Below are 26,590 nucleotides of genomic sequence, written 5' to 3'. Positions count from 1 at the left end.
GGTCTTCCTAATTATTTGCAGGAAAAAGGCAAAAGTTGCAGCTGCATGTTGTGTGACTCAGGCTGCATAGCCACATTCCTTTCAAGGCTCAGAATGATTTAATGGCTCAACATTTTTTTTTTTTTCTTTTTTGAGACTTAAGTTTCACTCTTGTTGCCCAGGCTGCAGTGGTGTGATCTTGGCTCACTGCAAGCTTCGTAATTCTGCCTCAGCCTCCTGAGTAGCTGGGATTACAGGCACGTGCCACCATGCCCAGCTAATTTTTGTATGTTTAGTAGAAATGGGGTTTCACCATGTTGGCCAGGCTGGTCTCAAACTCCTGACTCAGGTGATCCACCCACCTCGGCCTCCCGAAGTGTTGGGGTTACAGGCATGAGCCACCGTGCCCAGCTGGTTCAACAGTTTTAACTTTGAATTATTTAATTTCATACTCTCAGGTAAAGGTTGGTGCTGGGGGCCAGCAAGAAGAGTAGGAACTCTGAGTTATGATAGGATATTGTGTGAATTAAGGGTGACCCTCACTTCTAAATTATTAGAAGAGTGATTGATTATGCAGAAGTATGTATCTTGCACATTTAAGGGTCAAAAATTCGTATCCTCGTCCAGTGTAGAGCAGTTTTTTTTAGCACTAGAGTAGACTTGCCCAAACTTTTGTGATTCATGTAGTAGATTCTTGATTTTTCCCACTGCCTATAGTGTTTTATCTAATATTCAAACAACTAAACACTTTTTAATCTTAACATTTGAAAGATGAAGTTTATGGTTACTTAAATGAAATAGCAGTATCACTTGCCATAAAGAGAAAATAACTTTAAACACAGTGCAAACAAAACACTGTAATTGAATTTTAACTAGATCCTATTTGTCAGTGGCTTGGATCCTGAGCCTGCCTTTCCATTGTTAAACAGGGAAATTAACAAGTGTTAACCAGGAATTAAAGATATACGGGGGCTCTGCTGAGACTTTTATTATTTCAAAAGGATTTACATGTTAAGGCTATTAAATGCCCTTGTCCCTTACACTGAAGTCATCTCTTTGGAATAGTATCCCATGCTTTAGGAAATGCTGCTGAAAGATTGGGGCCTCTGAGATCTAAGACAGCCAACTTGAGATCACCTATTCTTAGAGAACCATGAAGAGAGGCCTGTTAAATATTGGCACAGGCTCTGAATGTTCAGAGTTCTCTTGAGAAACAGGTTTAGGATTTGGGTATATTGTGGATTCTGGTGGCTTGGGCATCTCTGCTTTCCTGGCTCCTTGTACCGCAATTTCGTGGGTGAGTGCTTTCTCTACCTTGAGGAAAGGTGGGTTAGGTTTGTGTCGAGAGTCTGCAGACCTGTAGGAATCCTAAGGCCTAGAGATGTAGCTTTTTTGTTTTTGTCTTTTTTAAAATGGCAAACGTGTTTTTTTGTTTGTTTGTTTATTTATTTATTTATTTATTTTGAGTCAAAGTCTCACTCTGTTGCCTAGGCTGGAGTGCAGTGGCATGATCTTGGTTCACTGCAACCTCTGCCTCCCAGGTTCAAGCGATTCCCGTGCCTCAGCCCCCTGAATAGCTGGGATAACAGGCATGGGCCACCACGCCTGGCTACTTTTTTTGTATTTTTAGGAGAGATGGGGTTTCTCCATGTTGGCCGGGCTGGTCTCAAACACCTGGCCTCAAGTGATCCTCCCACCTCGGCCTCCCAAAGTGCTGGGATTGCAGGTAGGAGCCACTGCGTTTGGCCTAGAGGTGTATTTCTTAACCTTCCATACACTGGACCCCTATGGGGCTTTAGGGGTGGGTAGGGATAGGTAGTTCAGTGCTCTGTTAAAGAACTTTGATTAGAGAGAGGCCTAATTAAGAGAGTTTAAGGGCTCTTGTCTTTGTTTCCTTCTTGTTTAGATTATTCTTAAGTCCCTAACTAAGCAAGTTATGTATCCTTGTAGGGAAACCATTTTATTCAGAGCCATTCTCTTGAGAAAGTTCTTGGGTATTTGATTAAAAGACAGAGACCACCAGGAATTCTAATAGAGAGTCATGAATGTGCTGTCACTTAGCTTTCAGAGACACCCTGAGCTACATACTAGCAGGTGAGAGGATGTGAAGTGTTTGGTTAGGAATGATGCAATTGGTGGTGGTTGTGGACATGTGAGATGTAAGACACCTCAACTTCAAATGTTATTCAGAAGCGATTCAGCTTTCTGAATTACTCTTATGAATTCTGGATTTGAAACAGTAACTTCCCAAATGGCAGGGGCTTTCTGACAGTCAGCAGAAAGGAACCCGGAGGGACCCTGTCCCTGACACCTTCTGGGTTATTAGCTCCAGATCAAAAGAACTCCTGATTTTGGAAAGAGTTCTTGAAAAGAAGAGGGGAGGGGACCTTGGTGAAGCCTCTTTGGGGACATGAGCTATTTTTAGGGCTTTTGGCAGGAAAAGAGCTTTTGAAAACGGAGGTAAGGCATGGTATTAAAAAGGCTTACATTGGAGTAAGAAGTCATAAAACTCCATGCAGTTAGGGCAATAGTTTTGTTTTTTACTAGGACAGCATCAGTTTATATGGAGTATTTATATAACATAAGCAAGGTCTCTTGATATTTTAATAATTAACAACTGGATTTTATTTTCTACTATAGGTGCAGGTTATCATTCTGAATCCAAAGCCAAGGAGTATAAACATGTATGCAAACGAGCTTGTCAGAAGGTATGAACACAATGTGTATGATCTGTGCATTTCAGTTTTGAACAGAAAGCAGTTTTACCTTGAAATTCAACATTTAAAAGTTTCATTTCTAGGACAGTCTTCCGGTTTGGACTACAAAATTATTTTGCTTGTTTTTGTAGGGGATCGTTTTGTGTTTTTCTCCACATGATGCTTAGCTCTTTCCCCACTTTCCCAGATTAAAGTGTGCATTTTTGTAATTGTGGGCACACAATCATATCTCTTTTAATCTTTGCAACGATGTTGAACTTCTGTAGACAGAAGGATAGAGAAAACAGCTTAAAGGCAGTCAATGTGTTTTTCCATGAAGGGAAAAAAATAAATAAAAAAATTAAAATGGGTACTTTTTTTAAGAGAGATTATCCTATACTTTTTCATTCTGTTTTTCATCATGTAGTTTGTATCATAGCAAGTTCATTGTCATTCCAGAGTTCAGCTTTGCCCTTGTACTCAGTTGTGCTTTTTTCCCATTGGTTTTTGAGGTTTTGCTAAATTGTTGAATATTTAATGTGGGGACAGGAATGGACTCAGAAGAAATGTTTGTTTTTATTTTGATTCTTACTAGTCTTGTAGGCAAACCTTCCATTACTTTTTATGCAAATAGAATCTAGTTGAATATTGTATATCAAGTAAATATGCGTCTCTTTCTCTGCTCTTTTCATTGATATTTACATAACATTAAAGAGAAGATTATACTTTATCAGAGATTCAAGCTTTTTCTTATGAATGAAGTCCTATAAATAAGAATATTTTGTTACAGGGATTTTGTTCTTTTGAAATTTATAATAATAAAGCTAAAAGTTCTCTAAGCTATTTTATATTTTTTCTTATTTTTCAAGGTGTGAAATTTTTCTATCATCTGAAAATAAATTTTATATAACTATAGTCCTAGAAATCTAATACATTTGAATGTATACTTAGCCTCTTTAATATTTACAATGAATAAACTTCTTAAAAGTTTAATTAGGAATACAGTTCTTAGTTTTTGAGCTTTCTCTTTGTTGACTAAATTGGAATGTTAATAATTCATTTATAAATGACTTTTCCTTCTCTCTCTTTTCCTCTCCTAATTTATGCTCAAGGCCAGGTGATTTTATAGACCTTTACTCTGTGTAGTTTATATTACAAAATAATATGATACATCTTGATTTAGAATTTACATTATAGTATCCAAAATGTTTTTGTCAAATGTATGCTTTTATCCTCAGATTCTGGCATGCCCCTGTGACTGAGAGTCACTTCTTTTTAGGTATGGAGAGTATGAACAGTGGGAGGAGAAATGATTCGTTTGAGATTTAGTTATCTGTATAAAATATGAATTGTCAGGATATTTGAACCAAACTGGGTCATACAATTTCTGTGGCTATTTTGAATTGCCTTACAATGAATGAAGCTTACTAAATTCCTTGTACTTTTCATTTAATAACTAGATTTTATTGTTTTAATTTGAATAATATTAAGTGAGCCATATTACCAGTTAACCTGAATATAAACACTTGCTTGTTTTTAATCTGAGTAGTTTATGTCTTAAAGTATGGAATGGAACTAGTGGTCAATTTTTATTAATCTAAGTGTCTCCCATATTTCTTTAAGCTTTTGGAAAGTTTGAGAAGTTGTGATTTTGCAATGAATAATCTCTCCCCTTGGTTTCATAGGCAATTGAAAAGCTGCAGGCCGGTGCTCTTGCAACTGACGCAGTCACTGCAGCACTGGTGGAACTTGAGGTATTTCTTTTCTCTGTTTTATTTAAAATATTTGTGAGTTTATCTTTATTGTTCTTAAATGACATGAAACTGTTGAGTTAGTCAACCATAAATTATATGACCAGTGTTTCCCACCAATATTAGCAAAGTTATGAAGAAGCCTATGATATTGTTGTTTTCATTGGTGACTTTTCTGAGTAATATAAAAGTTGGTTAAATTCCTTTCTTTTCTTGGTTTTTTTTTTGTTTTTTTTTTTTGTGAGATTCATGAATACAAAAGTTAATGATTGGATACTTAAGTTTCCCATTTTCAGTAGGAAAATCCTTGAAGTTAACCCCCAAAAAGTGATGTATGTTCTGTTGTTTAAAAATAAAAGAAAAATTCCAACTGTCTAGAAGTGCCTAAAGTAGAAGGGGAAGATTCTTCACAAACCTAACAGTTAGATATATACCCTGAAATTGTGTGCTGTGAAGTGTGCCTTGTCCCAGTGTTACGGTTAGGTTTGTCCCCAGTTTACTGTGGACGTCGAATAATTGAGTGGGGAGGCTCTCACGTTTGCCATAATTTTTTATACTCTAGAGTGAGGTTCTCTCAGTTTTCTTGATTTGGAACCTTGATGAATTTGTGCAGGGGATATTGAGGTCTTCAGAAGATTGACTTGCTGCTCAAACTTGGAGAAGATAGATTTGTGTCAATCAATTGAGAGGATTATTGTGAAAAATATTTTTCTGGTTGAGAATGCTACTTAGGGAATCAAGTAAGACATGATGACAAAAACAATGATGAGTTTGAGGGAGGAGATGATTAAGTCGACATTTCCAGGTTGACTGGGTTGTAGCCCTTGTATTTAGGCTCTCATACCAAGGCACGTACCCTTTCATGCCTTTCCTTGTGAAAATTGCCCAGGTATTTACCAAAAGTCCTAGCCGTGTTTTCTGTATATTCTCATGCTTAATTGTGGACCTGAGCTTTCTGTATATTCTCATGCTTAATTGTGGACCTGAGCTTTTGATCATGCTTTGTAGATTTTGATTTCTCAGATTGGTCCTAATGTAGTCAAGGAAGGTGAAAGTATATGGTGGGCACCTAGTTCTATTGAATCTGACATGGGGATGTGTGATGCCTTCCTGATATGACTGATACATTTCATACCAGCTCTACCAGTCATTAGCCATGTGTCCGTGGGTGTGGCACATTCTGTCCTTGACTCAGTTTCCCTATTTATGAGGCTAGTAATTCCCACTTCATAGAGTTGTGAAGATTAACTGAGTTAGTGTATGACTAATACATGATAGTCTCTTAGAACAGTGTGTGGTACATAGTAAGCATCCCATAACTGTTAGCAATTATTACAGTTATGAGGTGCTTTGGAAATGGTATGTATGAGATGAATATTTATGGTAACTATTAATGACAAGTTTTACAGCATCAAAGAAAGTTTAATTGTATGTTGAGGATAAGAGGAGAAAAATGACATAAGAAAGAAGATAGATGTATTTACCACCAAATGTTACCTTTACTCAAAACAGACACACAAAGAGGGCTTCATCTAACTTAACTAATTCAATTGTTAGTTGAAAATTACTTGCGTGGAGTCACTGTAGGTCTGGGAAAGAAGGTTAATGAGTATCCGGAGAATATACTAGAATGGCAACTATGAATGCAAAACTGAATAAAATTAAGTTTCTCTTTTCATCTTAGAATAACTTTAATTTTCCTAAGTCATACTTATATATCATGTTTAATATTTCATTCTGTTTTCCCCTAGTGTTGAATCCTACTTTTAAGGGGTTTACTTATTTATACTTAAAAATGATAAAAATACATTTTGAAATAATGAGTTTCTCCTGAGTAAGTGCACTTACAGTTTCGGATAACTTGTGTTTTTTTGAGTGTGGATATGAATTTAAAGGAAAAAAATTTGTTGTTCTATTATTTTTGATTGGAATAAGTCATAAGGATAATGGTAGCATAGAATTCTTCCCCAAGTGACTTTAGTGCATCCCACACCTCAACTTTTAGTTATTTTATTTTTTATATATATATATATATATATATATTTTTTTTTTTTTTTGAGATGGATTCTCACTCTGTAGCCCAAGCTGGAGTGCAGTGGTGCGATTTTGGCTCACTGCAACCTCTGCCTCCCAGGCTCAAGTGATTCTTGTGCCTCAGCCTCCCGTGTAGCTGGGACTACAGGCATGCACCACCACATCCGGCTAATTTTTGTATTTTTTTTTTTAAGTAGAGACGAGGTTTCACCATGCTGACCAGGGTGGTTTTGAACTCTTGAGCTCAGGTGATCCACCCACCTCGGCCTCCCAAAGTGCTGCGATTACAGGGTGAGCCACCGTGCCTGGCCTCAACTTTTAATTATTAAATTTGTGGAAGAATTTCAATTAATTATCTTTAACAATTGACTTTTCTATGGACTGTTTGAATGAAATATATGTTAATAGTTTAAGGTTAAGCTTACACTAACTGGAAGAATTTTCCTAAATCTTAAGAATTATGTTGGAAATCATGCTTATACTGCCCCCTGCAGTTTCTCTCACCTTGAATAACTGTGATTCATTACCTTAAAACAGGATAGGTTTTCAGATGGAGTTCAGTTGGGGAAGTATTGTAATAGCTTGGGTCAGTGGAAAGATGTAAGAAGATTGGATTCTAATATTTGCTGTACTTAGAGAAATATAAGTAGCAGTATTGAGTCCTTTCAGAATACTGAAAAGTGCTGAGAAAAATTCTGGAGAGCCTTATTAATAATGCGTTATATTTAATTTGAGAATAAATACTTATCTTTAGTTTTGGTCAGTCTATTCAGTTAAGTCATGTCTGGATTATTGAACAGATGCAAACAGTCATTGTTCTTTTCTCTTTAGACTTTGGGATTTACTTTTTGATTTAAAAAATGATGCTGTTGCCACTGAGCCTAAGGAAACAATACATAAACATATTTTAAAAACTTGCCCGTTATATTATTACTTAGGCAGATATTGAAATTGATGTGAATTCCTTAAATACTAATTGTGGATTGAAATGACTGAAATGTTCTAATGGTCTTTATTGCCTAGAAAGAGTATCTGGCTGTATATTTAAAAAATGTGATAATTTGTATTTTCCCAAATAGTGAAAAGTACACTGTTCTTAACTCCATGCAGGGGGAAGAGGAAGAGACAAGGCAAAAGAAATATGTGTATATGTATGTGTGTGTGTGTATGTGTGTGTGTGTAAATACCACAGACACACACACACACACAAAAGGGAATTATGCAGGCATACCATTTTTTAGCTTTTGTTAGAGACTGATAATTTTGTGTGGTTTTATTTGTCTTTACCACCACTGCAGACAAGTGATGTCATCTTAAGACTGTCACTTCTGGACACCAGAATGAGGTGTTTTCTTCATTTAAGTAAAGGAGGAGTGGATGCAGAAGTTCCTATCTATTAAATTGACCACCTTCTTCCTTTAGAGTTTTGGGAGGGAAGGTGGCTGCTTCTGTATGAGAAGTTTTCTGCAGTGTTGAAATGCAAATGATACTACTCCAAAGTATATTTTGTTTATCTTCAAAATGCAGGGAAGGAAATGGAAAGGTCAGTTTATAGATCATATTTTAATGATTTATTGGTAAATTGATTCATTCCTGTTGTTTCATATAGCTTTTTTGAGATTATCTTAATAACTGATGAGAAAGTGAATTCTGTTCACTGGATGGTACAACTCTGGTTTCACTCATAGCAGAGAAGATTAATATTGTGAAAGAATTTGGTCTTCATATTTGGGACTATAGATTTGGATGACAGTTGCTTTTTTGGCTGCCTTTGAAATAGTTTTGGATCAAGTAGTGACCGTGGATTTAAGATTCCGGACCATAATTTTGCATATTTCACACGGTATAACTTCTGATGTGAATTTCTTTTTTGAGAAAATTGGATATAGAACTGGGTGAGTCATGATGCTACCATTTTCTTAGGATTGTTTCTAAAGTAGAAAGTGTTTCATGGATTCTGATAGAAAATGAACTATTTATAAAATACTGCCTGAAGCTCCTTTTGCACATCGGTGTTTTTCTTAAAAAGTATGAAGACCTGGTTTAAAAAAGTCTAATGAGTAATAATAGGTGAAATATGAATGACAGACTTTTGGAAGGTAATTTATAATCTTTCGTGAGAAAACTGATGAATTTGGCAGAGGTTTTGAAGATCTTGTTGTAACCTTTGAGAAATTTTGGTTAATTCATTCTGAAAACTGATTATTTTGGTAGGTAGAATACTGTGTATTAAGAATAGTGATAGGGGCCAGGCACGGTGGCTCACGCCTGTAATCCCAGCACTTTGGGAGGCCGAAGCGGACGCATCACAAGGTCAGGAGTTCAAGACCAGCCTGGCCAATATGGTGAAACCCCGTCTCTAATAAAAATACAAAAAGTAGCTGGGCATGGTGGCACGTTCCTGTAATCCCAGCTAGTTGGGAGGCTGAGGCAGGAGAATTGCTTGAACCGGGACCCAGGAGGCAGAGGTTGCAGTGAGCCGAGAATGCACCACTGCACTCCAGCCTGGGCTATGGAGTGAGACTCCGTCTAAAAAAAAAAAAAAAAGAATAGTGACAGGAATAGCTTTTACGTTTTATATAGTAAAAGGCAAATTATACAGGTTCCTTTGTTAAAAATCTTTTGTTGAACTTCTGTTATTAAAAATGGACTGTGAAGTTTTTTATTCACTTGATTCATGCTTTAAAGCTCCCTATGGTCAGGGGAGATGCTAATTCATGGTTAAAACTCGTTTCTTGTCCAAATGCTTTAGTGTTTATAGGGCAGATTATATTGGGCCAAGTTTTTAGTCATTCTGTTAAAAACAGTTCATTGTCTTTGGATCTCTGTGTAATACAGATATTGCTTGCTTGTAAACTCTAGGGAAGTCCTTTAAGAATAACTTATTCAGATGACTGATATTTTGGTATGTAAGAGAAAGAAAGTAGGTATTTTCATTATATATTTATATTATTATGTATAATACTGTTATACATTTGTCTGTATCTCTACATTTTTTTTGTTGTCGTTCAGACAGATTCTTGCTCTGTTGCCTAGGCTGGAGTGCAGTGGTATGATCTTGGCTCACTGCAAGCTCCACCTCCCAGGTTCAAATGATTCTCATGCCTCAGCCTCCTGAGTAGTTGGGACTACAGGCGTGTGCCACCACACCTGGCTAATTTTTTTGTGTTTTCAGTAGAGACGGGGTTTTGTCATGTTTCCCAGGCTGGTCTCGAACTCCTGGCCTCAAGTGATCCACCCGCCTCGGCCTCCCAAAGTGCTGGGATTACAGGTGTGAGCCACCGTGCCCAGCCAGGTCTTCATTTCTTTAAGGCAGGGATCTCCAGAATGGGAATGTTGGTCACACTTGAGTAATTCATTGTGAGTGGACCCCAGCCCAGGCCTCTTGTGCAGCTACAGGAATAGGCCATATTCTCTTCCCTGGGCTTTATACTTCTGGCTGGAATTGTCTGTGTGCCTCAGGGGGATAGAAGAAACTTCTAAGGCCTGCCAGTCCTTGAAATGCCTAGTGGTCATGGAGATGGTGTGGCTTCCTGATGGCATATGGGCATACCTAGGATGGAAGGGGACGTTAGGAAGGGCTGATAATTTCCCTTTTCACCTCACCAAACTTATAACAAGTTTTCTTGTGAGCAGATGCTTAACCATACCCTGCTCCCTACCCTACTTCAGTCGGTTGGTTTTTATTGCAAAAAAGGAGGGGCATCTGCTTTAAGGTCATTTCTGTTATTTGGGAAGTTTAAAATTATTGAAATAAACGAGCATCTCCAGTTTCCTGTACATTTTTATTTTTGTAGAAATTATATTTTCATACGCAGAGTGGTCCCTTGCTCTTTCCCCAGCACCCCCTGCCCCCCAGTAGAGCTGACCACACTGGAAAGACAGCTGGATGCATTTAGCTCACATTTACGTAAGTGCTCATTAACTATGATGTGGCTGGTGAGTCTAATTTTAGACCTACCACCCTTGAAAATCTCATTTTTCTCTTCCATTGATAATATCTTTTATTCTCTGTAAGGAGAGTGGGATGTGTTTCTATGTATGTGAAGTAGAAGATTTACCTTTTTTCTTTTGTAGTACTTAACAGTGTGTTCATTGCATGAAATTTGAGTTTTGACATTAGGTTCTCTTTTTTCCTTTTTTTTTTCTTAACTTGGTATTATTGACTATTTCAAAGACCCTATTTTGCCTGTCTGTTTAGCAGTATTCCCAGTGGTGCTTCAGTATTTCTGTGTATTCCAGCTGTTTATGGAGTCTTTATGTTTCTCTGCATTTTTTGTTTTATTTTTTGAGGTGTACACACACAGTTACACTTCATGGAGTTGCATCCAGCCAAGTATCCATGTTCTTCTTGTGAAGAGGCAGAGAAAATCACCTCTCCCAAGAATTTCCACCTTCTGAACAAGGGAAATGTGTCCTGAAGAGCTGTACGCAGATGGGAGGCAACTTGTTTGCTTGTTCTGCTGCTAGAGCATTGATTTAATTAGAAGACAGGCTGTGGGTGGCCATGTGCAGACAAAGAAGCACCAGACAGAGCCCATTTAGCCTGGGACAGTAAAAGTAAGTTACACTCTTTTTAAAACACTTTTTTGAGTACTGATGCTGATTCTTGCCTTTAGTACTAAGGGGCAACTTGTAACTTACTGTTTGTGTTTACACATAGATACATCTGTTCTTTTTCTGAGACCCTAGAAATGACACATGCTCTCTAGCACAAAGTACCTGCTTAATGGAAAAGCAGTGATTTCTTCCTCAACCACCTTTTTTTTTTTTAAAGAATAAAAAGAAAACTGAATCAATGATTACATTCTAGATTAATTTTACACGGTAGCAAACCCGGTGTTAGCTTTTGACCAAGTCAAAACACTTAAGTATAGAGCTTGTCATGCTTTTACTTTGTAGTAATGGGAACATGAAAAATGATTTTAGCCTTTTCTGGCCATTTCTTGATGAAGTATGTGGATCTCATCAGATATATTCATCCTGGCTGAATCTAGTAGAAGAGAGGGTCCAAGATCAGACCTAGCAGTTCCTGAGGAGCATGGAACTCTATGTGTATGCCCTTGTTTTTCTCTGGGAGTTGTTACTCTCAAAAATATACTTCATTTTGGAATTCAGTTTTGAGCTACCTAAAGCCACATATGGTAGTGTGGTGGAGTTAGTGGAAATCCTGTGTTTTTGACTATGTGGAAGCAATTTAGACTTTTGGATTTTTAAGTGTAAAATGTCTTCTAGTCCTATATTAATAGGATATTACACAAAAGGGATTTAATTAGATTCATTGGTCCTAGGATTTATAGTGTTGTGATTTTTGAATCATTGTGTGTGTGTGTGTGTGTGTGTGTGTATTTGTGTTTGTTTGGATCTGTATCATTTGTGGCATCAGGTTTATACCTTAACATCTACTGTTTTTGTCTGTTTTGCTCTTGGTAATGAAGGATGTAGGCTAATAAGATTTTTCTATGTTTGGAAAATCACAGGCTGGTATGATGGTGTTTAATTTCAAAGACTACCTTTTGATTTTAAGTTTTTTTCCATCTCTCAAACCCACCCCTTTATTCAGAATCTGGAAAAGAATGAGGAAGAAACTTAAGTTACATAGTTTTTAAGATTCTGGGCCTGGCATGGTTGCTCACACCTGTAATCCCAGCACTTTGGGAGGCCGAGATGGGCGGATCACGAGGTCAGGAGATCGAGACCATCCTGGCTAACACGGTGAAACCCCGTCTCTACTAAAAATACAAAAAATTAGCCGGGTGTAGTGGTGGGTGCCTGTAGTCCCAGCTACTCGGGAGGTTGAGGCAGGAGAATGGCGTGAACCCGGGAGGTGGAGCTTGCAGTGAGCCGAGATCGCGCCACTGCATTCCAGCCTGGGCGACTGAGCAAGACTGTGTCTCAAAAAAAAAAAAAAAAAAAAAAAAAAACCAGCTTCTCATCAAGATTCTAAATCTTGCTCTCCTCTCTCTCTTTCTCTTTCATGTGTTCATTACCTAAGTGTTAGAATAATGAAGGATTGTACATCACTATAGAAATCAGCTTAAAGTTGAATCTTAGACATACCAGTTGACAGAAGTTCTTTGGCCATTCCTATTGCCAGATAGTTTTTACTGGCAGTCATTCTCACTCAGGGTCCAGCCTCCTGCATGGTGTACGCATTTCCTGACAATTCATGACACGCATGTACTGTAACACAAGACATCAACACTATAACACATTCAGAGTGGGGAATTTATTTATGTTTCCCTTTTCTGGAGTATGTGCAAATGTAAGCAACATTTTCTAGTGGGTTGGAAGTCTTTTTATTAAAAAAAGCTTAGTAGAGGACTTAAAAGTTACTAGTATCCCTCTTTCCTCTCCAGTTCTGACCATGTCATTTGGTAAAAGGATGGTTTAAATTATTATAATTCCATGGTCTGTTAGGTTCTTCTTGAGTGACGTTTCCATATTATTGTCAATATGGTTAAAAGGTATAATTATTTAGGTTGAAGGGAAGTATAAGTGGCTGCCAAATTTGGTAGTACTGGAGAAACAGCTACGTTTGTCTTTTCTGTTTTAGCTCACATGGAAAGGACAATTTCAGGTACTGTGTGTGCTAACTAACCTCTTCCTGGACATCATAAAGAATCCAACTAAAACAAAGTTTAAAACTATTTCAGATGTGAAAGTTTAGATTTGTGTTATGTTTTTGACAAGTAACTGTACTGTAATTATGTGGCTTTCAATTAAAAAATGTGAAAACTGTTGTGATGTCATTTTTCTGCTTAATTATATTGTGTGTGTCCTTGTAAATTAGACAGATTAGTAATAGAAAGGAGGTGAGTGCAGACGTGCAGTGCCTTTTTGTGAAAATATTTTAAATAATAAAAATATCTTGAGCTCATAGTGGGCAGTGCAAGAAAAAGTAAAGTTTCCATTTTTGGACAGAATATTTTATGTCAGATTAACAAATGCTCTAATGAACAAATATTAACATTGGTTCAATTTTTTCTGACATTTCCAGAAAAGCGTGGGCACTTTAAGAAGATCATAAAAAGCCTTAGTTTCTACTACATATGTTGTTGTGTGAGGGTTTTTTTTTTTAATGAAGTATGTTGTCTTTTGTAAATTGAATCGTTAAAAAAATGAACTGTCACAGATACTAAAACCTGGTATTCAACATACTATATTTGACTCAAGTGTTCACAGAATGTGATGCAAACAAATGTTCTCTCAACTTACATCCAGGATAGCTAAAATATTACTTTAACACATGTTGAAAGTAGAGTGCTCTAACTATTTGGCTAGATATAATTCCAGGCTGTCTAAGTTGAGTAATTTCCTCAGACATTACAACTTTGATCAACTGCAGCAAGAACTTTTAGCATGTCTGTAAAGCAGCCAGTGCATCTGTAAGTATGTCCGGAGATAGGGAGAAAAGAGAATGCTAAAAAAGAAAGAATACCTTGTCGTTTAGGAGCAGTTTATAGAACAAAAATGGAAAGTTTTTTGTTTCCTTAGGAACTTTTTTAAGATAATTGAGCCTCTGATTTCCAAGTATGCCCTGTGGTTCTGTATTAATGAATGAAAGATACTTCATTTGGGCCTAATAAAAGTGTTTTGTGGCTAACTCTGCTGAAACTTATTGGTTAAAGTTCATTAATTCTTGAACTTTTTACTCTTTATAAATGTAATATTAATTGGCTACAGCCTCAAACATAATAATATATAGCTCAGTAACGCATGTCTTAATTGTTTATAATTGGCCAGTATTTGGGTGAAAATGTTCATATGTGGCTGAGAATAAGTCTAAGAACAGGCCGCATCACTACAGAAATAGTCTCGTGTGCCTTTTTTTCAATACATGGATGAAAATAGGCTTTCTGGCTTTAATTTTCAGTGACCTGAAAATGAATTTGCAAATATCTACTAATTTTCCTATACAAGCATTAACTTAAGAGTGTTTATAATGGCAGATCACCCTCTGCTATATGGGAACTGCATGTTTTCTGTGTTTTTGGCACAACACGTTCATATTCACATGGATATATAAGTTCCCTGGAAATATTTTAAGCTGTAGTTAGCAACTACTTGCAAACTGGATATTAAATTGGATTATAAGTCTAGCTTCTTTCTGACCTTGCTTTCTGTAGTCCCATGATTACAAATAATGTGACTTCCAATTAGCTCCAGTTACGAAAATTCTGCTTTTTAGATCAATTTTGTACCAAAACTTAGAAGGAATTATTAACCCTCTTGTGGCTTCTATGTTGCAGATCTCTATTATTGTCCATATTCTCTAATTATTTTGTCATGGAAAACAAGGTTAACACAGTTAAATTTATTACTAATAAAAAAAGTTTTGCCATAGTTTTACCTTCTTTTCATTGAGCTGTTTTTCCAGAACTGAACAAAGTGCAGTATAATTGATAGATTTACATCCTTCAAACCCATCCTCTGTATCCTAAAATAAGTGCAGAGAAATGGTGAATGGGCACGCTGGGAGAGAAGATGGAGGGGCAAGTCCTGGGTGTAGTAATTTTAATTTCCTGGGCAGGGTACTTGAACAGATATCTGAGTTGGTTATCTTGTTACTGTTTCTATGTTTACCAGAGAATTTTTCTTCTGTAAACCGTGTCCTTCTGAATGCCAGGATTTCTTCAAAATTTAATACTTATTTTATGTCATGTGCCTACTTTCTTGATCTTGAAGTCGTTATTGTTCGTAGTGGGAATGGAAGAGTCAACTTTTGCCTATGTGGGGGCTGGTTATCTAATTTATAGACAGATTCTCCTTATCCTATAATTATTTTACCTGATTATATCTTTGCCATTTTTGCATGTTACCTGAACATTATAGCCCCACCTCTCATGTGCTGCTGTGTATGGGGAATGTGTGTATGTGTGTGTGTGTGTGTGTGTGTGTGTGTGTGTGTGTGTGTTTGCTACAAATTACTAGTTCTAAAAAGAATATCATGTTTTGTCTTGATAGGCAGTTTACCACTGGGTAAAGTTGTAGATGAAGTTGTCTATACTAATGATATTTGAGAAAAATACCATGATATTTTATTAGTTTTCTGGTATTTGAGAAAAATACCATGACTTTCTGTGGGCTCTGAGTAGAAAGCTCATCTGACTCATTTTGGAGAAGGAAAAAGGTATTACAAATTTTATTTGTTATAATCAGAAGATATGCAGCATTTCTGACCAGTAATCTGGCTCTTTTTAGTAAAGGTGAGTTGACACTTGGTAGACTGCAGTACAGGTTACTTCCGTATTGTTTCTTTAAGTAGCAAGAGGTAATTCAATATTTTAAATATTTAAGCATGATAATAAAATTTGTTGTTAGGACTGTCATTTGTGTCAGAGCTATTTTGCTGAAACCTGTATTGTATGGAAAACTGAAGATTTACGCAAGCTTAGATTTTGCATCTGGAGAAGCTTGAGACCTTCTTAATCTTACAAAGTGATGTAGGCCAGAGATTGCAAAAGAGACATTTCACAGATGCGTGTTGATTGGCCCATAGACTAGCTTTTAAAAACTGGAATTTGTTGTCAACATGTAAAAATGAGGAGACTAATATAAGCATCTGGACTTCTAAATTATCTTGGCAAAAATGAGATCTGGCCACGTGGAGCATGCATTCTCCCAGGGCTACAATCTGCCAGAGCTAAGTGACAGCTGGTTCTTTTGAGTGTAGGAGCTTTTGTAGCACTGTACTTCATTTTAAGGTATAGCTGGGAATAAGTCTTGGACAGAGATGCCAACTTTTGTCTTGTTGCAAGGGCCGGGGAAATGAATGTATGGTTTAATGGTCATTAATTTAATGGTCTAGAGGTTGCAAATTGTTGTAATAGGGATTTCTACCAAACTAATAGTAAAGCTGGAATGAGCTTTGATTTAATTTTTCAGAATAGGAATTGGACTTAAATATTAACTTTTATTTTGAAAATGAACTTCAAATCAAACTAGACTTTTCAAAAAAATTCCTCACTGAAACAATTTGAACTAATAATACCAAAGTATATCACTCTAAAAATTTTGACCTGAAGCTAAAGCAGATCAAAAACCTCTGTGACCCAAATAAGGTTGAACCAAATTGTTTATTTACTTCTAGTCCCAGGAGTGAAATGTTGTTTTTACTGTTTGTGATGAAGGAACATATCATTAAGTCCAAGCATACTGCACTGATTTTCACACTTTGTCCTGATAACTTCCTAAAGGATATTTAGCTTCCAACATCATTTATCTTATCTTGATTGCATTACATCTTAATGGAAAACATAAGAAAAATCACTGTTTTGTGGATAATATTTATGGCTGTCTTTGTGATGATTGCCCAGAAAGGTTTCTATGTCTATTTACCATTGACTTCGTCCCATTTTATTAACTTTTCTCCAGTCCATCTAATTTTTTTTCCAGGGTTGAATCCTAGCCCCAGAGTGGTTAGCTTTTGTAGCCTCTCATGGATCATTTGTAGCTTTTTTACTCCCAATATCCTCTGTGTTGTTGCAATAGATGCCTTTACAAGCCCCCTCAAGATGTGGTTCATGGAGAATATGAAATTAAGCAGCTGATGGAGTTCATTTACATTGGAGTTTCTCAAGGTGAGGGCTGGATTAGAATTGTTGGAGGTAGCTTATTTTAAAAGATGATGATTCCCTGGCTTTCAACTCATGACCTGGACCAGAATCTTTGGGGATGAGAGTCTGGAATTTTAATTCTTTGACTCTTTAAAAAAAAAGTTAATTGTGGATACATGCAGGCATAAGAAATAATACTGAGAGATCCTTTGGACCCTTTAATTCACAATAGTAACAGTTTTTTAAAAATTTGCAATCTTATTTTGAAAATTTTATAGTTTCAGAACTTTCTTATGTGTATAGTATACATATGGAAAACTATACACATTTATTTTAAGGGGACAGCTTCATGAATTTTTTTCAGAGTGAACATGGCCCTGTGTCACTAGCACCCAGATCAGCAAACGGAACATTTCTGCCCTCCAGAAGGCCCCTTGTGCCCCCTTCAGTCGCCTCAGGGTAACACTGGTTCTGACCTCTATTGCCATATGTTAGTCTTGCCTATTCTAGAACTTCATGTAAATGGAATCATATATTATGTATTCTTTTGTGTCTGCCTTTTTAAATTGAAGTGAAATTCTTAGAATACAAAATGAAGCATTTTAAAATGCATAATCCCATGGCATTAAAATGCTCACAGTGTTGTGCAACTACCACTTTCAGTTCCAAACATTTTTATCTCCCCAAAGGAAACCTCATACTCATCATTGAGGTTGCTCTTCATTCTTTTATCCTTTCCCCCTTGTGGACCACCCATCTGCTTTCTGTCCATGGATTTACCTATTCTGGATATTTTCTATCAATAGAATCATGCCATTTATGTGGCCTTCGCTGTCTGGCTTTTTTCACTTAGAATAATGTTTTTGAAGTTTGTTCACAGTGTAGCATGTGTCAGTACTTCATTTTTTGGAGGAGCAGTATTCAACGTTATTCATGTATCTATCACAGTTTGTTTCATTCCAAATCCATTCATCCATTGATGGACATTTTGGTGGTTTCTACCTTTTGGCTATTGTGCATAGTGTTGCTATGAATACTCTTGTATAGGTATTTGAGTAACTTTTTGCAGTTCTTTTGGGTATATACCTGTGAAATTGCTAGGTCATATGGTAATTAATTCTATGTTTAACTTTTTTTTTTTTTTTTTTTTTTTTGAGACAGAGTTTTGTGCTTGTTGCCCAGGCTGGAGCAATGGCGCCATCTCAGCTCACTGCAACCTCCGCCTCCCAGGTTCAAGCTATTCTGCCTCAGCCTCCCGAGTAGCTGGGATTATAGGCGCCCACCACCATGCCTGGCTAATTTTTAAAAATATTTTTAGTAGAGATGGGGTTTCACCACGTTGGCCAGGCTGATTTCGGACTCCTGACCTCAAGTGATCTGCCCGCCTCGGCCTCCCAAAGTGCTAGGATTACAGGTGTGAGCCACTGCGCTTGGCCTGTGTTTAACTTTTCGTTGAACCTTTTTCTATGGCAACTGAATGAACCCTTTTTGCATTTCCAGCAGCAATATGCAAGGTTATAATTTTTTCTGCATCTTTGTCAACACTTATTATTTTCTGTTTTTGTCATCATAACTGTCCTTGTTGGATGTGAAGTAAAATCTTTGTAGTTTTGGCTTTCATTTCGCTGATGACCATGATGTTGAATATATTAACTTGCCTGTAGCCATTTGTGTATCTTTTTGGTAGAAATGTTTATTTGAGTCTGTTCAAGTTTTTTGCCCATTTTCAAATTGATTTTTTTGGGTTGTTATTGAAATTTGGAGCTGTTTATATAGTCTAGATACTAGACTATTGTACTTTTCTATAAGTCTGAAATTATGTCCAAAAAAATGAAAAAGAAATTGTAACTACTGCTATAGTTTTCTTTTTAATAAAAGCCCTCTGACCATCCCCAGTACTCCTATTGCTTACCTGTTTTATTTTTTCACTCTCGTGTTTACTGCTATCTGACGTGTTATCTAATGTATTTCATTTCTTATTGTTTGTCTCCCTTAGCTAGAATTGAGGCTCCATGTAGGTAAGAATGTTTTTCTGTTTCGTTCACTGCTATATCCCCGTGGTTTAGATCAAAGATTGGCCAACTATGGCCTGAAAGCCAAATCTGGCCAGATGCCTGGTTTTGAATGGCCTGCAAACTAAGAATGATTTTCACTGTTTTAAATGGTTGAAACAAAATCAAAAGAAGAATAATATTTCATGACACCAGAAAAGTATATGAAATTCATATCTCAGTATCCATAAATGAAGTTTTATTGGAACACAGCCATGCTTATTCATTTGTGTATTTTCTGTTGCTGCTTTTGTGCTACGGTGGCAGAGCTCAGTAGTTGTAGCATTGTCTATGTGGCCCACGAGGCCTGAACTTGTTAATATATCTTGCCCTTTACAGAAAAGATTTGCCTGGTACAATGGTGCCCAATAAATATTTGTTGAATTAATGACTCTTAACCTGTACTACCACAGAGGAATCTAAATTGGAAATCTTTTAACCATCCAATTTTTGAAAATTTGAGCTTAATTGGCTGCTAAACAAAAAAAACAATCCCCAAATGATTTTTTCAGTCAGTAATACAGTTTCATTGGCTTCCATTCATCCTATAAATGAAAACTGATGTTGGGATACCAGAAAATTAGTAATTCTTAGAATAGTGCTAGCTAAGATAGGCATATTGTGCAAGTTTTACTAGTGTTAGTTTGAAAAAGAGTATAATGACATGGAGTACATATCCTGTTTTTGTAACTCTTAAAAAGATGCAAGAAAGTTCATTTCAAAAGCTTTTTCCACATCTTTCTCAGCTTTAGAAGGTTATATGTACCTGCTTATCAATGAAGTTAGTAATTAAAATGATTTTTCTTTTCTTTTTGAGACAGAGTCTTGCTCTGTCGCCCAGCTGGAGTGTACAGTGGTGCAGTCTTGGCTCACTAAAGCCTTTGCCTCCCAGGTTCAAGATTCAAGTGATTCTCCTGCTTCAGCCTTCTGAGTAGCTGAGATTGCAGGCACCCGCCACCACGCCTGGCTAATTTTTGTATTTTTAGTGGAAATGGCATTTCATCATGTTGGCCGGGCTGGTCACAAACTCAATTAAAATGATTTTGATAGGACATTCAATTTTCAACAAGAGTTATATATTCTACTTTATTTCATGTATCTAATGATGTGTTTGTTGAATTTGCACTTAAGCGACAGAGTGTGAGTACTAACATATTAGTAATTTCCTGTTAATGTCTGACTTCTCCTTAAAGGAAGATTGGAAATTGGACAAACATAAATCATTTTATATAAAAATGATTTTATACTGTGCCAGTCTAGTTTTTGTACAATATTTGAAAACTAAATTGTTTGCATCTGTAAGAGCTGTTAATAGAGGTCTCATAATAGATCCTCAGAGATACAGTATACCCTGGAGCCTTGCAAACAGTTCTTATATTATTTTATGCCTTCAGCAAAGGACATTAAATGGGTAATACAAGTTGTGGTTTATAGTGAAAGAGTAATACTTTGCAGATCTTTGCCTTGGCTTGGGGTTCCAAAATTTCATTAATAGGAAAGGGTTTCCATGTCGTTGTGGGAGAGTAGCTCCTGACTTGCCTGTTGGCCTTTCTGCCCTCTCTTTGCTGGGTTGGTTAGTCAAAGGGCATCTCACTTTTTAAAGCCATGTCTCCTTGAAAAGTTATGAATAAGCTTAAAATATATTTTGCTTTTAGAATTCCATTTTTTAGAAACAGAAAATACTGTTGCCTAAGTTTGTTTAATTTCTCTTGTTTTAATCATGAAAAGATTAGATTCTTAACACTCCACTGCATTTTCCTGACATTTCTCTATAGGAGCAACCTGTAAGAATTAATAAGTGTCAGCTTGCTTAAAGGGTTATAGCTCACAATAATTACTCTGTTTATATCTAGTTATAATTAACTGCTATTTGTTCATTCTGCAAATACTTATTGATTACCTTCCTGCCATGTGCCAGGCATTGCCTTACATATTGGGATATAGCACCTAAAAAGACAAATCCTTTTTTTTTTTTTTGAGACGGAGTCTCACTCTGTCACCCAGGCTGGAGTGCAGTGGTGTGATCTCGGCTCACTGCAAGCTCCGCCTCCCGGGTTCACGCCATTCTCCTGCCTCAGCCTCCCAAGTAGCTGGGACTACAGGTGCCCACTACCACACCCAGCTAATTTTTTGTATTTTTAATAGATACGGGTTTTCACCGTGTTAGTCAGGATGGTCTCGATCTCCTGACCTCGTGATCTGCCCACCTTAGCCTCCCAAAGTGCTAGGATTACAGGTGTGAGCCACTGCGTCCAGCCTAAAAAGACAAATTCTTATATTTAAGGGTCTTACATTCTATTTGGAGAGGTAGACAAACAAAAATTATGTATACTGTCAGGTAGCGGAAAGTGCCATAAAGAAAAATAAAATAGAGATAAGAGAATGGTTGGGAATGGCTAGGGAAATGCTATTCTAGATGAGTCAGTAAGGGGAGCAGTCTCCGATAAAGCTGGCTTTTGAACAGAGACATGAATGAAATGGGGGAGAAAGCCATGTGAAGATGTTGGGGAAGGGAGTTCTTGTTCAGAGAGAAAAGTACCCACTGTCCCTTCATATTCCACTTCATTCTTCTTTATAATACTAATCACCGTGGGACCTCAGGTATTTATACATACATGTAATGCATCTTTACACACACACACACACACACACGCACAAACATACACATGCAGTCTATATTTATGGGCCCTCTTCTTTCACTAGAAATCTCTCACCAAGCTCAGCATCTCAAAGGAATGAATGAATAATAGATGCAACAGCCCTGAGGTAGGGGCGTTCTTGGTGTGCTCAGAGAATCACAGTGTGGGCTGGAGTGTGGTAAGAGAGAAGAATGAGGGGAGTAAGCTGGAAGAGGGAGGGAAGGGTCAGATCATGTAGGGCCTTGTAAATGTTGAAAATTAGGACTTTGGATTTTATTCTAAGTGCGCTAGGAAACCATTGTAGGTTTATGAACAGAGGAGTGACGGAGTCTGACAGATTTTAAAAGGATCACTGGCTACTTACTGGACATGATTATTAATTATGCAAAATGAGTTCCATCAGAAGATCAGATGACCACTGAAAAAGTTTATATTATTTTAAATTATTTAAATTTATTATTATTATTATTTTTAGAGAAAGGTCTCACTCTGTTGCCCAGGCTGGAGGGCAGTGGTGCAATCATAGCTTACTGCAGCTTAGAGCTCCTGAGCTCAAGCAGTCCCCCTGATCTCCCTCCCGAGCAGCTGGGACTACAGGCATGCACCACCGTGCCCAGCTATTTAAAAAAATTTTTTTGGAGAGATAGGGTCCTACTGTGGTGCCCAGGCTGGTCTCAAACTGCTGACCTTGAGTGATCCTCCTGTCTCAGCCTCCAAAAGTGATTTTATTATTTATAAGGGGCAAGTTAGTATATAGGCTGGTTAGTTTATGTCAAGTAATAGGTATACTACTTTTTTGTCAGCTTTATTGGAGTATAATTTACATGCAACAAAACTGATCAATGTAAAGTGTACAATTTGATGAGTTTTGACAAATATATACAATTGTGTAACCACCAGTACAATCATGATATATAACATTTCCATTACTCTCAAATTTCCCTCATACCTATCCACAGTGGCCCCTGGCAACTGTTATCTGCTTTTTGTCACTATAGTTCAGTCTTTTCTAGATTTTATTCTAAATAGAATTATACAACTTGTGATCTTTTGTGACTGGCTTCTTTAACTCACGTAATGCTTTTGAGATTCACCCATATTGTTGGGTGTATAACATACATATATATATATATATATGTATGTCTTTATGTAGACTTTACGTGAATTTATGTGAACATATGCTTTCATTTCTCACAGATAAAATTCTTAGGAATAGAATTGCTGAGTCTGTGGTGAGTGTATGCTTAACTTTAAAGAAAACTGCTAAACAATTTGCCATTTGTGTTCTCACTAGCAACGTATATAATTCATTCCGATTTCCACAGATCTGCAGTTTTGCCAATACTTAGTTTTGTCAGTCTTTTAAATTTTAGTCATTTTAGTGGTTGTATAATGGTATCTGGTGGTTTTAATTTGCATTTCCCTAATGACTACTGTTAATGAAAAAATTATTTATGACCCGTGTGAAAGGTGGTAAGGCAGACTTTATTCAAGGGAGGAACTATTGTGATAGGAACCACTGCTGTATTAGTTGCTTTTGCATTGCTATAAAGGAATACCCGAGGCTGGATAATTTATAAAGAAAAGAGGTTTATTTGGCTCTTGGCTCTGCAGGCTGTACAAGCATGACACCAGCATCAGCTCAGCTTCTGGTGAGACCTCAGGAAGTTTAAAATAACGGTAGGAGACAAAGGAGGAGTTGGTATATCACATGGTGAGAGAGGGAGCAAGAAAGAGAGGGAAGAGGTGGCAGGCTCTTTTAAACAACCAGATCTCACATGGACTCATACAGTGAAAACTTACTAATTACTGTGAGAACAGCACCAAGCCGTTCTATGAAGTATCCGCCCCTATGACCCAGATACCTCCTACTAGGCCCACCTCCAACATTGGAGGTCACATTTCAATATGAGATTTGAAGGAGACAAAACATCCAGACCGTATCAACTGCTATGGGATTTGGCAGTGAGGAAGAGAGATTGGGTTCAACTCTGAATACAGCATGGACAAGTGACAATTTATAGCTAAAAAACTGGGTTGGAGTCAGTGGATGGAAAATTACTAAGAGGAAACATCACAGGTAAGGGGAGATTCTAGCTAAATCGACCTAACAGAATTCTTGCTGGAGACAGACCACAGTGATCAGATGTCACTTGGGGGATGGTGGAGAATGAGGAATCTGATTAAATATTGAGGGTGACCAGATATCAAGGGTGGGAGTATCTTGTTAGACTGATTTAGCAAGATTCTTATTAAAATTGGGCAATGCAGAGATAAACATGGAAGTCCAAAAGTCTAGCCCAGTTGAAAAGTAGTTCAGGGGAATTTGAATAGAGTTTGGTGAATAAGAGACATTTTATGGCTAATGATGCTAGGCATGTTTTCATGTGTTATTTGCAATCTATATAGAACTGTTTGCCCCTTAAAAACTTTGGATTGTCTTACTGCGTTATGTATGGATTTTTAAAAATAAATTCTGGATAGAAGTCCTTGAAGAGATAATATGTTTTATAAAAATTTTCTCCCAGACCGTGGTTTGATTTTTCTTTAATAAACTTATTTATTTTTATTTTTTTGAGACAGGATCTTGTTGTGTTTCCCAAGCTGGAGAGTGGTGGCATGATCGTGGCTCACTGCAGCCTCCACCTCCTAGGCTCAATCGATCCTCCCACCTCAGCCTCCAGGGTAGCTGGGACTACATGCGTGTACCACCATGCTTGGCAAATTTTTGTATTTTTTTTTTGTAGAGACTGAGTTTCATCATTTTTCTCAGGCTGGTCTTGAACTGCTGGATTCAAGCTGTCTGCCCGCCTTGGCTTCCCAGAGTGTTAGGATTACAGGTGTGAGTCACCCTGCCTGGCCCATTTTTCTTTTTTCTTTTTTTCTTGAGATGGAGTCTTACTTTATCTCCCAGGCTAGAGTGCAGTGGCGTGATCTCAGCTCACTGCAACCTCCACCCTCTGGGTTCAAGTGATTCTCTAGCCTCAGCCTCCAGAGTAGCTGAGATTACAGATGCATGCCACGATGCTCAGCTGTTTTTTGTATTTTTAGTAGAGATGGGATTTTACCATGTTGACCAGGCTGGTCTTGAACTCCTGATCTCAGGTGATCCACCTGCCTCGGCCTCCCAAAGTGGTGGGATTACAGACATGAGCCACCATGCCTGGCCCCATTTTTCTTTAATAAACTTATTTTAGAACAGTTTAAAGATTTACAAAACAATTGTGAAGATATTTTAGAGCAGGGGTCCGTAACCCTAGGGCCTCAGACTGGTATCAGTCTGTGGCCTGTTAGGAACTGGGCCACACAGTAGGAGGGGAATGGCAGGCAAGTGAGCATTACCGCCTGAGCTCTGATTCCTGTCAGATCAGCGGTGGCGTTAGATTCTCATAGCAGCAGGAGTCCTGTTGTGAACTGTGCATGTGAGGGATCTAGGTTGCATGCTCCTTATGAGAATCTAATGCCTGATGATCTGAGGTGGAACAGCTTCATTCTAAAACCATTCCCCACCCCATCCATGGAAAAATTGTCTTCCACGAAACTGGTCCCAGTGGTGCCAAAAAGGTTGGGGACCACTGGTTTAGAAAATTCTCATATGCTAATATCCAGTTTCCCTAATTAGCATCTTAATTAGCAGGTACGTTTGTCATAATTAATGAACCTATATTGATACATTATTAACTGACATCCATACTTCATTCAGATTTTCTTAGTTTTTGCCTAATGTCTTTTTTCTCTTCCAGGATTCCATCCAGGATACCACATTACATTTTTAGTTGTCATGTTTCTAGGTTCCTCTTGGCTGTGACAGTTTCTCAGACTTTCCTTGTTTTTTGTGACCATAACCTGTTTGAGGAGTACTAGTCCAGTGTTTTGTGGAGTGTCACTTAATTGAGATTTGTATGATGTTTTTGTCATGATTAGAACGGGGTTATGGGTGGCCAGGTGCAGTGGCTCACGCCTGTAATCCCGGCACTTTGGGAGGCTGAGGAGGGCAGATCACAAGGTCAGGAGATCACGACCATCCTGGCTAACACAGTGAAACCCCGTCTCTACTAAAAAAATACAAAAAAATTAGCTGGGCATGGTGGCAGGTGCCTGTAGTCCCAGCTGCTCGGGAGGCTGAGGCAGGAGAATGGTGTGAACCCAGGAGGCGGAGCTTGCAGTGAGTGGAGATCGAGCCACTGCACTCCAACCTGGGCGACTGAGCGAGACTCTGTCTCAAAAAAAAAAAAAAAAAGAATGGGGTTATGGGTTTTTAGGTGGAAGACCTTAGAGATAAATTGTCATTCTCATCATACGATATCAAGGGTACATATTATGACCATGACTTATTGCTGTTAATGTTGACTTCTATCACATGCCTTACACAGTGTAGTGTTTGCTGGGTTTTTCCACTGTAAAGGTATTCTTTTTTCCCTCTACACATATACTGTATTCTTCAGAAGGAAGTCAGTATACATACCTCACACTTAAGGAGTGGGGAGTTATGCTTCACCTTCTGAAGCATGGAGTAACTAATATTTTTGGAATTCTTTAGCAAAAATTTTCTTTTTCCTCCTATTATGTATTTATTCATTCAATAATGAATTTATATCAGTATGGACTCATGGATATTTATATTTTATCCTTTTAGTTGTAGTCTAATACTGCTTTATTTATTTTGTTGCTCAAATTGTTCCTGCTTTGACCATTGGGAGCTCTTTCAGTTGGCCCTTGTGGCCCTTTGATATATCCCCATCATTATGAGTTCTTTTTTTTATTTTTGAACACTTCCTTTCTGGTAGTATAAGATGCTCCAGGCTCATTTTTTTTTTTTTTTTTTGAGACAGTTGCTGTCTTACTGTGCCCAGGCTGGTGGAGTGCAGTGGCATGAGCACA

The 26,590-nt window shown here is 37.5% G+C and overlaps 1 protein-coding gene across 3 annotated transcripts in view; it reads left to right on the top strand.

Moving 5' to 3' along the window:
- The window catches only part of TASP1 (taspase 1), a 312,488-nt gene that overhangs the window by 10,137 nt on the left and 275,761 nt on the right, over positions 1 to 26,590 (top strand). For all 3 annotated transcript variants that reach the window (XR_008496145.2, XM_054467672.2, XM_054467673.2), the window contains exons 3-4: positions 2,620 to 2,687; positions 4,361 to 4,429. Coding sequence is in view for 2 of the 3 variants with exons in the window: in XM_054467672.2 (XP_054323647.1) it covers positions 2,620 to 2,687; positions 4,361 to 4,429 (137 nt within the window). In the remaining variant the exon portion in view is untranslated. The remainder of the gene's footprint in view (positions 1 to 2,619; positions 2,688 to 4,360; positions 4,430 to 26,590) is intronic.

This window comes from Pongo pygmaeus, chromosome 21 (assembly GCF_028885625.2).
Source record: "Pongo pygmaeus isolate AG05252 chromosome 21, NHGRI_mPonPyg2-v2.0_pri, whole genome shotgun sequence".
NCBI classification, from domain to species: domain Eukaryota; kingdom Metazoa; phylum Chordata; class Mammalia; order Primates; family Hominidae; genus Pongo; species Pongo pygmaeus.
The sequence above is the reverse complement of the archived record's forward strand: the minus strand, read 5'-3'. Positions and strand labels throughout refer to the sequence as shown.